Source organism: Coniosporium apollinis (genome assembly GCF_000281105.1).
Source record: "Coniosporium apollinis CBS 100218 chromosome Unknown supercont1.13, whole genome shotgun sequence".
Lineage (NCBI taxonomy): Eukaryota > Fungi > Ascomycota > Dothideomycetes > Coniosporium > Coniosporium apollinis.
Window position 1 is genome coordinate 49764 of NW_006913275.1, and position 15041 is coordinate 64804.

General features: G+C 54.9%; 6 protein-coding genes across 6 annotated transcripts; 5 read left to right on the forward strand and 1 right to left on the reverse strand.

Annotated features, from left to right (window-relative positions):
* Positions 1-618: 618 nt before the first annotated feature.
* Positions 619-1911, forward strand: W97_03161 (uncharacterized protein; the record flags this gene model as incomplete). The annotated part of the gene is made up of 4 exons (XM_007781060.1): positions 619-1081; positions 1143-1347; positions 1410-1426; positions 1478-1911. The coding sequence occupies 4 exons, from the start codon at positions 619-621 to the stop codon at positions 1909-1911; spliced, it is 1119 nt and encodes a 372-aa protein (XP_007779250.1).
* Positions 1912-2459: 548 nt separating this feature from the next.
* Positions 2460-3991, forward strand: W97_03162 (uncharacterized protein; the record flags this gene model as incomplete). The annotated part of the gene is made up of 3 exons (XM_007781061.1): positions 2460-2735; positions 2815-3683; positions 3757-3991. 3 exons carry the CDS (start codon positions 2460-2462, stop codon positions 3989-3991), a joined length of 1380 nt encoding a protein of 459 aa, XP_007779251.1.
* Positions 3992-4500: 509 nt separating this feature from the next.
* Positions 4501-6899, reverse strand: W97_03163 (anthranilate synthase component 2; the record flags this gene model as incomplete). Its single annotated transcript, XM_007781062.1, has 2 exons — positions 4501-6526; positions 6580-6899. 2 exons carry the CDS (start codon positions 6897-6899, stop codon positions 4501-4503), a joined length of 2346 nt encoding a protein of 781 aa, XP_007779252.1.
* A 370-nt stretch (positions 6900-7269) lies between these two features.
* Positions 7270-12923, forward strand: W97_03164 (uncharacterized protein; the record flags this gene model as incomplete). Its single annotated transcript, XM_007781063.1, has 3 exons — positions 7270-7340; positions 7396-8332; positions 8385-12923. 3 exons carry the CDS (start codon positions 7270-7272, stop codon positions 12921-12923), a joined length of 5547 nt encoding a protein of 1848 aa, XP_007779253.1.
* Positions 12924-13281: 358 nt separating this feature from the next.
* Positions 13282-13980, forward strand: W97_03165 (uncharacterized protein; the record flags this gene model as incomplete). Its single annotated transcript, XM_007781064.1, has 1 exon — positions 13282-13980. One exon carries the CDS (start codon positions 13282-13284, stop codon positions 13978-13980), a length of 699 nt encoding a protein of 232 aa, XP_007779254.1.
* A 547-nt stretch (positions 13981-14527) lies between these two features.
* W97_03166 (40S ribosomal protein S28) lies at positions 14528-14873 on the forward strand (the record flags this gene model as incomplete). Its single annotated transcript, XM_007781065.1, has 3 exons — positions 14528-14588; positions 14655-14738; positions 14812-14873. The coding sequence occupies 3 exons, from the start codon at positions 14528-14530 to the stop codon at positions 14871-14873; spliced, it is 207 nt and encodes a 68-aa protein (XP_007779255.1).
* Between the last annotated feature and the right edge of the window lie 168 nt (positions 14874-15041).

Consider the following 15041-nt stretch of genomic DNA (forward strand, 5'->3'; position numbering starts at 1 on the left):
GCGACAGGCTCCGTAGAAGGCAGTCGATTGACCCTAGCCATCGTGCGCTAGGGTTCACATGGCATGTATATACCGAGACTAATTGAAATTCTCACAAGGCCTGCGGAAGATAGCTCAGAGTATATTGAGCGATTGCTCCTCACCTGCAGATACAAGAGAGATCTAAGAATATCCTAAGAATATCTAGCGGGTCGAGATTCAAAATGTTCCCTTCTCCATACCATGCATGCCGTGCCGCTGCGCAAGCACATGCACATGCACATGGACACGCACACGCAATCAGGAAAGCCCTGCAGCCCTCGAGCATCTCATCTTGATCCTTCAACCACCAGGCACCAAGGCCCCGCTACACCAACCATGCAACAGCCCACACTCCCACATGAGCGGGTCGGCATGCGTGAGGCCTGCGCTTCCGAAAGAGAAGGTGCCATCATTGGATGACAAGCCGCAGAACATCAGCCGACTGCCATCCATGAGCCCTGTACCGGTATGTAGTTAACTAGGTGCCAACTTGCGGCACATCATCGTGCCTGAGCTCTTTCGCTTTCTCTCCTCAACAGCTCCTTCATCTCCACTCTCTCTTCCTCTGTGTTTTCCTTTACAAATCGGATTGCAAGCATGTCAAGTTTCATTCCCAACCCGACAGCGCAGGCGCAGACACCAGCCTCCACAGAAGCCACTCGGCTGGCACCTGCCCTACCCACAGCAGAGGAAGTCCAAGAACGCGCTGAAGACGTCTCCGAAGCTGCTGTCCAAGCCGCGAGCGTCATTGCCGCCGAATCAGACACCGCATCTCAGCGCTCTGGCGCCTTCAGCAACTACGGCAGTGATGCAGGGTCCCGCGCTTCCACTTCACTTGCTTCCTCGGTACGAGACTATGCATTTGAAAATGGGCGTCGGTATCACAAATTCCGTGAGGGAGCGTATCTCTTCCCGAACGATGAGCCCGAACAGGACAGGGAAGACATGAAGCACGCGATGGCCGTCTCCGTAATGGGCGACAAGCTCCACTTTGCGCCGATTCAAAACCCGCAGCAGGTGATAGATCTAGGCACTGGAACTGGAATCTGGGCAATTGAGTGTGGGCGACCCTCAGACGACGGTGATGGGAAGCGTGGCGTATTGACCCGTTGAGACCACAGTCGCCGACGCATATCCATCTGCGAACGTCCTTGGTATCGACCTTAGTCCCATTCAGCCATCGTGGGTGCCTCCAAACTGCAGGTTTGTTGTTGACGACGCCGAGAGCGAGTGGCTTCATCCGAAAGACTATTTCGATTTTGTGCATGCGAGGCATACGGCGCAGGCATTCAAAAACTACGACATGGTGCTCAAGCGGGCATACAAGTATGTAATGGCGACCCGCATATGTTTGGAAGTGTTAAGATCGCAGTAACTAATCGGCACAGTCATCTCAAACCAGGCGGTGAGAGGTCGTGTCTGCAAGAGAATGCTATCAGAATCTAACGACTGCCAGGCTGGATGGAGTGTCAAGAGATGCACCACTTAGCCCAGTGCGACGACGGCAGCATGCCGGACGACTACAAGCTTACTGGATATCTTGGCTATATCCAGAAAGGGCTTGCAGTTCTAGGACCAGACCTCCAAGCAGCGCTGAAGCTCGCAGACAAGTTGAGAGCCACCGGTTTCGTCAACGTCGAGGAGCGGGTGCTGAAGGTGCCCATCGGCAGCTGGGCCCGAAACAAGACGCTCAAGAAGATAGGCCTCTACTTCCAGGCAGTTCTTATGGACGGTCTACAGGGTATTGCCTTGGGCCCGATGTGCCGCGGTTTGGGTTGGTCGCCTGAAGAAGTCGAGGTCTTCTTGCCGAGCGTCAGAGAAGACTTGAAGAACAAGTCGATACACAGCTACTTCACTTTGCATGTTATATACGGGCAGAAGCCGGCATAGATAGGGCCACACGGTTCTTGGGAACAATGGAGGCTTTCAGCCATAGAGTCAATCCTCTATACCTCTTCTATCAGAGGACCTTTGGTGCATTAGCGGGGTGTCGATCGCGTGGGAGCAATTGCTCAAGGGCAAACCTTCAGCTAGAAAGTCTTTCAGAAACAGCACGCTCTTTTGCCATGAAGCCGCGAATCTGGCGAGAGATTTGGTCCCCTTCGATGCAACCATCCCAAGCGGGTCCGTATCTGGAGATGCTCAACAAAAAAGGCGTCGTCTCGGGACGCGCCCGTCCTCCATCATCTTAGTGCACTCCACCAGGCTCGGGGAACAGCTCCCGCGACCTTTAGCGTTAACAAGTGCCCCTCCTGCAAGCAAGTGGATCCAGTCTTGACGAAGCATGTTTCAATACATGTAGGCGATTGTCACAGGTATCGGTCAGGTACTTGAAGCATCAGAATTCAGCTGTGCCGCACAGCTGTCGGGATCCTGCGGTTTGATCCTGAGATCCTTCTCATCCCACCTTCGAGAACGTGCACTCCTTGCCCTTGACCATGCCCATGGAAGAGTCAACCCCAAATGTCTCTTCCTCTTCGCGTTTGACACGTCTGTCAACCCTGATATTCCAACGCACCGCGCAGATTGCAGAATATCTCAAGCTCAAGGGGCTGGGAGAGTCATCCTTTGACGCCAATGGCCTCGCTGAACTCCCGATTGCCAAAGAAGATGCAGAGGTTCAGAAAGCGCGCGTGGAGCTGATTGATGCCACGAAAGAGCTGCGTGACCTTGTCGTCGGTGCTAGAGAAACACTACGTTATCTGGCCTGGGATGTGTGTTTGTACACTGCCTTGAATCATCGAAGCTTGAGCTACGCACGCACAATCGGCTGACACCAGATGAGCGTTGTAGCACAATGACACCCTCAGTCTGCATGCTGTATACCACTACAAGATCGCGCACGCCTTTCCCCTGGACGGGACCATCACCTACACCGAACTCGCCGAGAAAACAAACATGACCGAAGCTAATATCCGCCGCCTCGTGCGCCATGCAATGACCAACAACATCTTCCGCGAGGTTGCTAACGCGAAGAACACCATCGAACACACCGCTGCGTCGCGCTTACTCCGCGAGGACACGCAACTGCAGTGCTGGGTCGGGCTACATACCGAGGACCTTTGGGGCGTGACGACCAAGACGGTGCCGGCGCTGGAGAAGTGGCCACGGAGCGAAGAGTTTAGAGAGACGGCGCTGCAGATCGAACACGGTTTCACTGACTCTTGGTTCGAGTACTTGGGGAAGAGGCCGGACAACCTGAAGAGGTTCGGCGTTGCTATGGCGAGCTTCAGCTCTGGTGAAGGGTTCGAGATCGAGTATCTTGCGGAGCATCCTGTGTGGGCGAGCATCGGTAATGGGAAAGTGGTCGATGTGGGTGGAAGTATTGGCTTTGCGTGCGTGACGCTCGCGCGTGCCTATCCTGATCTCAGTTTCGTCGTGCAGGATCTGCCGAAAGTCGTTGATGGCGCTCACGAGAAGATTCCGGAAAGCCTGAGGGATAAGATCAAGTTCGTGGCTCATGATTTCCTGACGGAGCAACCGGTTAAGGATGCAGATGTCTATCTTTTCCGATGGATCTTCCATAATTGGAGCGACAAGTACGCGGTTGAGATCCTCCGTAATCACATCCCGGCTTTAAAGAAGGGTGCAAAAATTATTGTGAATGACGGCGTACTGCCGGAGCCAGGAGTTCTGAGCAGGTGGGACGAGAAGCTTATGCGGTACGCCTTTCCAAGAGGTCTCTCTCGCTTGTTTATTACACGAACAGTGAGTGACTGATAGCGAGGGCTGTAGGACCATCGACCTCGTTATGTTAACTACCGTCAACGCTCGCGAGCGCGAAGTAGACGACTGGCGTTCCCTGTTCTATCGCGCCGATCCTCGGTTCAGGTTCTTGGGCGCGAGCAAGCCGAAAGAGAGCAAGATGTGGGCAATTGAAGCTGTCTGGGATCCGCACGGCGAGTTATCTGAAAAGGATGCTGCACCGGGTGCCCTACTGGGTAACACGCCCGACGGAGCTGCAGCTTAAACGGCGCTGGTCGAGAATGACAACAAACAATTGAACTCCCTCTTAGGGTTGATGTGAACAACGTGTGTATATGAATAACTTACAAAGTCGCAGTCGTTGAAGCGTTCTGAGCGCTCTGGAAGATCCATCGGAGCCTCCACATTCCATACAGACCTGCAATCGAAGTATAGTACTAGCATTACAACTCTGGTAGCGCTCCACGCGCCCAAGCGTAGATAGGGTACTCACTGATCCCCAGGCGTGAAGCCCAATGTCATCTATAAGACCATTTCTGTTCGTCTTCTCGGATTGTCTTTGATGCGGGAAGAACGGGAAGTGGCGCCTGCTTCATGACGGTTATTGCTTGGTTGCGATAGAAGCTAGGTGGGCCCAGTGAGAGGTTCAGTCGGTGACGGCAAGTTATATAGAGTATAGGATGGAGAATACTCTTAACGTCAGACAGGCCTGATGAGGCCCGCTGAGACATGCAAGATGAGTTGAAGTGGTTTCTATTGGCCGACGCAGACGGCTCAACTATCGGGCAGTGCCCCCTTCGCAGCTGCGATGAACTCCCGAATCCTCTCAATGCTCTGTTGCCCATCTTCTTCGACGCCACTACTCACGTCGACCCCAGCCACTCTGTCGCTAAGATCCCCAAGCTCTCGAACAACCGCCTGCACATTGTCCGGACTCAGCCCCCCAGCCAAAAACACTCTCAGCCCCTCATCCCCCGCCAGCGCTGCCCTGACCTCGCTAAGATCGAGCTTCTGACCCGTCCCACCGGCGCCGGAATCTAGCAAGGGCATTGCGTGATATCCCGTCAGCGCCAGGCCGGATTCCCCAGGCTTGAAGCTGCGGATCACGGGGACGGGGACGAGCTTTGCCCATTCGAGCGGTTCTGAGCCGTGGAATTGGATGATGTCGAGGTCGAGGAGACGCTGCTGCGAGAGGATATAGTCGAGGGGCTGGTTCTGGAAGACGCCTACAAGGAGCGCGCGGGTGGGGTGGTAGAGGTGGTGGGTGGAGGTGTGGGAGAAGTAGCTTGTTGCTTCGCTTGAGGGAGCGATGGTGCGTAGTTGGGGGGGTTGGTAGGGTTTCGAGGTTGAGTGTACGGTCAGAGATATCTGTAGCGCTGTTTCTTCTGATACACAACGTTTCCTGCCCTTCACTAGAATCATACCAATGAGGTCTGCGCCTGCTTCAATAGCGGCCTTTGCTGCCTCGGCGCTCCGAGTGCCGCAGATCTTAACTGCCAGCCGGCTCCTCTTGCCGGAATCTGGCGGCTGGTTTTTCCGTCCTAGGAGTTGCGAGATGAACCGGGTAGTGTTCGAAGCTCGCATCAAGGCTTCGCCCACAAGCACAGCGCCGACACCATTTTTCTCGTACGGTTCCACATCTTTAGATCCAGCGATGCCGCTCAAAGCGCACACGATCGTCTCCTCAGGAACGATGTCCATCAGTCGGCTCGTGGTCTCTAGGTCCACTTCAAAGTTGGCAAGATTGCGGTTATTGACCCCTATCACCTTGGACCCAAGGTCGACTGCAATACGCATCTCCTCTGGCGTATTTACCTCGACTAGTGGCTCCATGCCGAGGGATTGGGAGTACAGGTAAAGCCGCTTGAGCGTGGCTTCGTCTAGCATCTTGACGATCAGGAGAACAGTGTCGGCGCCCGCGAGCCGCGCTTCGAGGATCTGGTATTCGTCGAAGATAAACTCTTTGCGGAGGATCGCGGGCCGGTTGGGCATGCCGTCTAGGCTCTGGCGGACTAGTTTTAGGTCGTCCAGGCTGCCCTTGAACCATTCAGGTTCCGTCAAGACGGAGATCACGCTGGCGCCCGCGAGGGCGTACGTGCGAGCTTGAGCAGGGGCGCAAGTTGATAGAGAAATAATGCCTTTGGAGGGCGAGGCGCGCTTGATTTCGGCCATTAGGGAAAGCCGGAAGGGCGATTGCCTCAGGCGGTCTGCGAAGTTGATTTGGGGCGGGGCGAGGTCGAGATCGTAGGCTGCTTGTAGGTCTATGGGGCGTTGGGAGGGGATTTCTTTTTGCGCGGCTACGGCTGCCCTGCGGTGGTTGTAGATTTTCTCGAGGATTGAGGGCTTCTTTCCTGGATCTGATGTGCCGTTGGTGTACGAATCCGCACTACCAGCTCCGTTGGTTCCATTTGGTCTGCTCTGGGCCTCCTTCGATAGCCTCTCATTCTCCACCCAAGTCCCGCCCTGCATCCGCAGGAAGTTCTTGAGCATCGTCCGGCCTTCCTGAGTAAGAATGCTCTCTGGGTGGAACTGCACGCCTTCAACCAGGAGCTCTTTGTGGCGCACGCCCATGATCACACCTTTGCCTCCATCCGGACCCGTCGCTATCCAAGAAGACACCTCCAAGCACTCAGGCAGGGTCGGGTGGGTGCCGGCCAGGGAGTGGTACCGCGTTACCGGTATGTCTTGCGGTATACCGACGTACACTCCCTTCCCATCGTGGCGCAGCGGAGAGGTCTTGCCGTGTAGGATCTCGCCGGTGACGTCTACGCGGCCACCGAAGACGGCGTAGATGCACTGTCTGGCGCACCAATCAGTCACTTGCGCCGTGATGAGGGATGGAAGAAAACTCACTCTCCCATACACACGCCCAACACAGGTATCTTTCCGCTGAAATGTCTGATGGCATCCCTGCTTATACCCGCGTCTGTCTCTGGGTGTCCGGGCCCGGGGCTAATGACCAGCTGCGTCGGCTTCTTGTCGATGAGCTGGTCCAGGGTGATCTCATCGTTGCGGTACACTGTTACCGTGGCGCCCTCTAGCACTAGGTATTGGTAGACATTCCAGGTGAATGAATCGTAGTTGTCGATTAGGACCAGATTCGAAGCTGTAGGTACCGGTTGGGCGGGGGAGGGGTGGTGCGGCGAGTGGTCCTCGAGGTCCAGGGCGGGCATGGCGGGCATGGCGTCAACGGCTCCAATGAGTGACCACAGCGTCTCACCAGAGGATCGTTTAACCTTTCAGCTCTAGAATCGAGACAATGGTGCGCAGTCACTGAATACGTGGAGGAGTCGTGGTTGGAAGAGTCACGGGCAGGAACTTTTGTTCGGCGGTGTCGCGGAACAAGCAAGCCGCGGGCGGCAGAAGCAGCAGCGCGACATTTCGAGCTTGCTTGACGCGACTTTCAACAGAGCTCCAACTTTACGCACCACTCCACGACTCCACGTCTCTCTGTCTGTTTACACTCAGTCCCTTACCCGCCGCTGTCGTCAAGTCCATGGAACATCCCACGAGACGGCAACCTGAAGCGCACTGACGCGTGGAATGGCTCCGGCTGGAGACTCCGCCTACTTTCCTCCTCTGGATAAATGCTTGACCGGAGACCAGAAGCTCTTGTGGGCAGATCCTTTCCTAAGACCTTCTGGCGATCCATTTGCTAAAACCTGCTAGGACATGGAGCCAAGTCTATGTCGCCCTCTGCGATGTCGAGGCCGCGCTCCAGAGCTCCGTTCTGCCACACTTCCTGTCCGATGAGACGAGCACCGCGATCCTGGGCCGGCCTCTAGAGCCATTCCCGACCGCTACTCCTCAGTCAAAGACAGATTTCGAGGCCAGGACAGCGGCGATTCATGTCACGCCTTCGAGCAACGGCCACTACAACATCGATGAGATCAAGGAAGATGCGCTCTGGCTTTCGAAGGAGACAAACACGGATGAGGTCTCTGCGCTCAGGATCGTTATCGTCGAATGGCAAACGCGGCCGGCGACTCAATTGCTCAGCGGTCTTACGGAAGAGGAGACGCTTAGCGTTCGAGATGCGGCGGGCGGCGCTAGCTTCGGTGCTTCGATGTCATTCTTGAACTCCTCTGTCCTCGTTGCACCGGTTGGCGCGTCCAGATCAGACTTGGCGAGCCTCTCTTCTCCGGAACAGCGACGCGCGCGGCTGCTGGAAGTATATCTCTCCGAGAGGTCACACATCCTCAGGGTCAGCGAGATCTTGGTTCGGCAGAGCATAGACGCGGACCGTGTCACAAAATCGGACGCCGACAAAGGAAAAAAAAAGGACCCTGGCACTTGGTTGGAAGATCTGGGACGCAAAATCACGACTTCTCAGTCAGCCGGAAAAGACTTCAGCTTTGCGTCCCAGTGTATCGAGGCTTTTCGGAGCCGCTTAGCTGGGCTGGAGGCTGGCTGCAAGTGGGACGCAGCAGAGGACAATCCTGAACTGGGAGCGTTATGGGGTACTGCGCAGGTCGTGGAACCAATCCATATTCTACAGTTACTGTTTGTCCACCTCGATTGTGCCCCCGGACTACCACCATCGCGGATTGTTCTTGCGTGGTTCAATCTAGCCGCACAGTATGCCTTTTTCAGGGAGATGCAATTTGTAAGCTGACTTTGCGCTCCCACGCCTTAACAATTCCTAACTAAGACTACAGACAATTGCGAGCCAGCAAGCCATGGTCCCGCTATTCCAGAACATGGTTGCCATCATCTCTCTGAGAATTCTTCAACTTCCCAAGGCTATAGAGCTTCTGCTGCCCTCTTCTACACCGAGTAACCCCCCGGCTCCACACGTCGACGCTCGCCCTTACCTTTCTGATCTGGAGTGCATCGGAGAAGTGAACACAATCCTCGTTCAAGCTGCAATTAGCGAACCAAGCCCGGCAGTTCCCGCTGTTTTTGCTTGGGCTATCATTCTTAGACTCCTCAGGGACCTGGTAGGCGAGGATGAGGGTGACTGGACTGGAGAAGAATCTCCGTCTGCCTTCTCAAGAAGTGCTTCGCGACCACCGAATCCCCCTCCCCCGGGAGTTTTTCCCGTCAAAGCAGCATGGGAGAGGATGGAGTTGGTTAGAGAGCACATTCCTGAGGGAGTTGAACTCGCCGCTTTCCTCATGGGCCAGTCCGCCGACGTATTCCACGTGTATGATGTTGTTGCCAATCTAGCCACAAACATGGTGCACAGCTTTGCCGCCAGCATCGATCTAAGCTTTCAACGCCGGGCACGTGCGACATTCCTCGAACTTTTGCGAGCAAGTCTTTCGTACGCTTCTTACGCAGGCGAAGTTGTGGCATCATCTATTGCAGTTCTCTCCGAAGACAGGCGGTATTGGGACTACCTAGAGAAACCACTCTCGGACACTGCAGATCCTGTCGTTGGAATTTTTCTTCACGATGAGGAGATCTTGATACCTTCTCTCCTCGCACAAGCACAACATCGGTTTCCGTACGAGACCATGCCCTTCTTGACCTACCTACGTATAATCGCCACGTATGGTGAAATCGACGACGACGGAGTTTTGCGGGTGACACGCATGCTCGAGAACAATCCAGAGTTTACACAGAAGATGCCACGACACTTCGTGGGCTACGAAACCATCCGAGAAGAGGAGGATGCAAACTGGGTAAGCTTGACCCAAGATCTTCCAGTATTCGTGTCACAGAGGAGCAGAATAGCCCTTAGCCCCGTGGGCGTCCATGACGAAGCCGAGGACTTCATCATACCTTGTGGAACTCCTGGATATGTCATGAGCAACACCAAGCCGCCCATCACCTCCTGGTTGTTCGTTCACTCGAGCTTAAGGTATCTATCGCGGCTCCTAACGACTGGCATCGTTGGGGTTGATCGGGTAGAAACCGCTACCCAGGCTCGGGTCGGACTGGACACGGCTAGCGACATAGTCGGGTTATTTGCAACCTTGCTTACTGCCTCAGTCAAATCCGCCAGAGCCAGCAACGGTGCCTTCGAGCTGACTGCTGCGGCTCAGCAGATACTTGAGCAAGCCAGCGATGATGTGGGGCACAACCAAGATATCGTCACCATAGTATCCGATCTGTTCGAGCAGAGCCTGCAACGACAGCGTCAACAGCCCGGGCTTGGTGAGAACCTCGACCTGGTCGTCAGCTGCGTGCAGTTCATGCATGCCTTGACTGCTGTTTTACCCAATAGGGTGTGGCCTTTGCTTGCTCGCAGCGCGCTACTCGGTATCGAAGGCAGCGGTGGCAGTTTGCTAGCGATCGTTGCTGGTACGGAGATAGTCGCTGGACGATACGACTTCCTTGTCAGTTGCATACGTCTTTTCGAGATCCTTGTTGACAACGCTGTCACCAAAACGGTCGTTCGAAAAGGCTCAAGTCAAGCTTTGACACGTTTTGGCTCTGGCACAAACTCGGGCAGCGGCTCCTCCGAGAGAGTCATGAGCAGGATCCTTCTGACGTTTGAGAAAACGCTGATGGGTGTGTTTGAAAGCTCGCCCGACTGGCGGTTCGTTGTTGTGGAAGAGAAGATGGAAATCAGCGCCCGGCTTGCTAGTGCTTTCAACCGCTTACTAAAATATGCTTATGGATGTGATGACACGCAGCCGGTGTCTCAGAAACTTGTTGGAGTTTTGGCATCGCCAGCGGAGTATCTGGTCGAGTCCTTCCTCTCAGGATCCTCCAATGACTTGTCGACCCACCCAATAGTCAGCATTCTCGCTGCTGGAATCTCGACACCGAGAACAACCCTTTTCGCAAAGAAAGTACAACTCTGGACAGTGCAGACTCGTGCGATCCTATCTCTTTCGACAAACCTACTACGTGTCAGTGTGTTGCTGGCCCGGAGTAGTTCACGTTTAGAGACTCAGTTGTTCAAGGCATGTCCGCTGCTAGCTCGTCTGTATGCGACTCATGAATCGTACAGAGCGCCAGTCGTGCGGCTGCTCGAGGCGCTAGTGAAGGCTGCTGGACGGACTGACGGAGAGCCAGCGTCGCTCTTAGGCCACCTTGGTCCAGCAACAGCGAAGAGCTTCCTTAGCATGCTCTCTGACCTCGGAAGACCACTCAACGTCAAGTCAACTGAAACCGATATCTGGCATCTTCTGTCCGCAGTCGTCAGCAACAAGCAGCAGTGGTTTGCCATCTACCTACTTACTGGAACCACTCCAAGAGATACTCTGAAGAGAAAGGAAGCCGAGGGGTCACCAGAAGCGCGCGGCACATCGCTTCTTACATATGCGTTAGACCAGCTCAGCAACCTTGAACAGCTTGAGCCGCGACTTGCGACAGGGATGCTCGAGTTTGTCGCGCTAGGACTGGATCACTGGCCTTGGACTATGAACCATATCCGCTTGCATCCTCAGTTCCTCACGAGCCTGATGGACTTTTTGGGTGATCTGGAAGATGATGGACATTCGTCAGTCGAGCAGAGCGTCGACAAGGCTCACCAGAACCACAAGGCTTCGCTCATTGCCAGTATACTTGCGATGTACCTGCACAATGCACGTCAGATCGGCGACATCTCCATTGCCAAGAAGCTTGTGCCGAAGCTGAGCTATATGTCCGCCCGTGGTATCTCTGTTCCCGAATACAACTCTTCACTGCACGGGAATCTGAAGAAGAACTTTGAGACTAAATTCCCTGGCTGTCGTCTTGCTAACTTCAAACACAGCTCACTTGCCAGAATGGGCTTTGGTAGGAACTACTACTACAACATCGCATTTGCTTCAGAGCTTCTTGGCCACGATCGAGCTTGGTCGAACGGCCGGAGTCAGGGATTTGAAGAAGAGTTTTTTCGGGCGAATGTCAACCTTTCCCTCGTCGAATCTCAAGTGCTCTTGCTCAAAAGCTGGAAAGCGCTTGCAAGTGAGTTGAGCACCATCGTTTCGGAAGTCCCCGAGCTCTCCAAGATTTTAGCCAAAGTGGTCGGAGATTGCCTCAAGGCTAACACCGCATCGAACCTTCCTGAGTCGCTTTTCGATCGACTAATCTACACGCGACTGGACTTGGCCTTTGTACTGTTGCAGAAGCTCGTAACCGTAAAGTCAACGGAGGACGAGACCAAAGCGATCCTTCCTATCGCCTGGGAGACTATGCGGAAGTCTGGCCAGGACTTTGAGATTGCCTTTGTTGGAGAAAACGCTGATTATTACCGCGCTCTTACCAAGATCCTGTTCCTCTCTCTCCAACCGCATATTTCAGACTCACCTCCATTCATGGGCAGCGACTCTACAAGATCTACCAGGACCAAACCGAGCGCAAATGGTTCCCCCTCCATCGTGCCAATGTTACTAGAAATTCTCAGCAAAGTAGTCGCCCAAGGCTTCCGCTCCCTCGCAACTCAAGTCCACGAAGACTCCCGGAGCTGCTCGCCCTCCGACTTCGTCCTCCTCACCGCACTCCTTCAATCCATCCTCCGAGTCCCAGGCATGCGAACTTTCCACTCCCAGATCGCACTCCAGTTCTCCGCAACCAACACCAGCCGCTACGCGACAAGCCTCTTCTCCTGGTCGGACCAGCTTGCCATCGACCGCGACCCCATCTACGGCGAACTGAGCATCCTGTTCCTCCTTGAGCTCTCCAGCATGGAAGTCATGGCCGAGAACCTCGCTGTTGATGGCGTGTTGGCGCAGCTTAGCACCGCGAACCTCGTTAAGTACTTCCAGCGGCCGAATGGCATGGGTCCCTTCGATGAACCGGCGCGCCTCTTCTCGATCTGGACGCGTGGTGTATTGCCTCTCTGCCTGAACCTGTTACTCGCCGTGCAAGTCCCCGTCGCGGCCGAAGTCGCGGCATTCCTGAACCAGTTCCCAAACCAGCTGGCACGCGCAGCCGCAGACCTGAGCGGCAAACCCCCTCCCTCAAGAAAGGGTTCTCACACGGGTCACATCACGCTGGGCCTAGCATCCGAGACGCACTCGCTCGCGCTGATCGCGCTGGTGATTGAGCAGATGCGCGCCGCGCCTGGCGTAGCGGCGGGGGAAATCCTACAGTTAAGATGGGATAAGGCGGGTGTGAAGGAGGATGTGGAGGGGTGGCTGCAGGGGAGACGAGGACTGAGAGATAGGATCACGCCGACGAATGAGCGAGAGGTGGAACTACAGAGGATGAGGCCTGTGGATGAGAAGGCGATGGCGGAGAATAGGCTTGAGGAGAGGGTTGTGGTGGAGCTGCTGGGGGCGCTGGAGTGTTTAAATGGGGGAAACGGTGGGGTGTGAAGTGCAGGGCTGTTAGTGGCAGTGGCCGAGCGTTAAGACGATGGATGGGTTGATTTTTGTTTGATGTGCTTTCTCATAGCGCTGGCAGCACAGTGGAATATCGTGAGCCGAGCATGTACAGGCGTCCAGGAGCGCCCAACGCGCAGAGGCCACCTAACGTTTACTTCAGTGTCATTCACAGGAAAACGCCGACTACTTCGTGCCTTTCATACTGCCGTCTCTTGTCATTCAGCCTTGTAAACCCCGTCTCACTCTGTCGTCTTCCAGATCGCCCTCCCCTAGCACACGAAAACAGCCGCAACACCGTAAGAACCTCTACTAGCAAGAGCCCGAAATGGAATCCTCGACAAGCGCAAAGATGTCCACACGAAGGCTAACTGTGAATAACGGCCAGCAACAGGCCGACAAGCGACTGGGTCACCGCAGATGTACTTCTACCTCCCCACCCAGCCGTCTCTCTGAAGACCGGATACCAACTAACAATGAACCGACGAAAGACATGTCATTCGATCTAGGCATCGTCCCCGAAGAACCCCACAATCCCATCGCGCAGGCCGAGAACGCGCTGCGCCAGACCATCACATCCCTCTTCAACGAAACCGTCGCGTCCCAGGATGAATTTCTGAAGCGCGACTCCCTCACCGGCTCTGAGCACGCAGACGAGCTGCACAAGCATCTGGACGAGCTCCGCGACGTGCGAAAAGTGTTGCAGTTGTACTATGAACACTGGGAGCGCATTGCAGAATCCTGTGCCCAGCGCCGGAAGAGCGGCCAAGAAGAGACTAAGGAGGATGTGGAAGAGGGTGAGAGGGTGCTGAATGAGCTGTATCGCGCTTTTGAGCGGCACCAAAAGACGCTGCGAAGGGCTTGGAAGGCGGATGTGGAGATTAGGGGCGTGGGGCTGGAGCATGTGAGGAAGGCGTTGGAGGAGCTGCGGGTGGATTTTGCACGGCTGAAACTGGAAGAGTTGGAGCTAGGGTTGAGGGATGTGGAGAAGAGAAGGCGGGAGCTGGAGGTGAGGGGGGGGGAACTCGACGAGTGGATGAAGCTAGGGTAGGTAATGAGAGTGGGTTTTGGCAGGATGGATTGTGGAAATGGCTTATTGGACTTTATGGCCATCAGGCCGACGGTAGGCGGAGTACTTCAAGCACAGTGACGGTGGACTAAACTGGACTTCTTTATCTGGAATGGGATTGAAGTACACTCTTTCAGGCGTACAAGACCTACATGTCATCTTCCGCGGCTTACTTGGGAGTGCATATTGTGTTTACTTATCCGCGTCTAGCGCTCAAGGACAAACCAATAACGATGCGAACGATGTCTTCTGTTTCCCTTCTCCTTCTCCTTCTCCTAGTTCTCCGTCTAAGAGGCAGCTACCTAGATTAGAGCGCGAGCAGTGAAGTTGGGCGTTGCTCAAACAATCCCCATATCTCGCTTGGCCGGTGTTAGTAAGCGAAGACTTGGCACGGCCCACGCCCTCACCCGCGTCACGCCAAAATTCAAGAGCCGCAACGACAACGACTCCAGCGCACACGACAAAAACCCTCACACGCCGAATTTCACGCATCCGCTAGGCACCAGCCGACAGACAAACCTCAAACAACATGGATTCCGCCAAAGTCCCCGTCAAGCTTGTCAAAGTGACCCGCGTTCTCGGCCGCACCGGTACGTCCGACGCGAGCGAGTAAACGAGGGAATAGGGCCCTACGGAAGGCTAATACACGATGTCAGGTTCGCGAGGTGGTGTCAGCCAGGTCCGCGTCGAGTTCATGGATGATACTACGCGGAGCATTATCAGGAACGTAAAGGGACCGGGTGAGTTGCGCTCGTTAGGCTGCAGGCATGCGGGAAAACCCAAGAGCAGAGGCTGACTGCTCTCTGAAACTAGTGCGCGAGAACGACATCCTCTGCCTTCTCGAGTCCGAGCGTGAGGCCAGGAGGCTGCGATAAGCGATGCCTGGGTGTGAGAGGGTGTGGAAGAACTGGGGTGGATGGGTTGCGGCGACGGACACATCATCATGGAGTACCGGCTCTACTGGATGAAAGCGGCTTCGAAAGAAGATCATTTGCTGTTCTAAAGAAATCAATTCAGTTACTGCAACAAGATGCACAGACGCG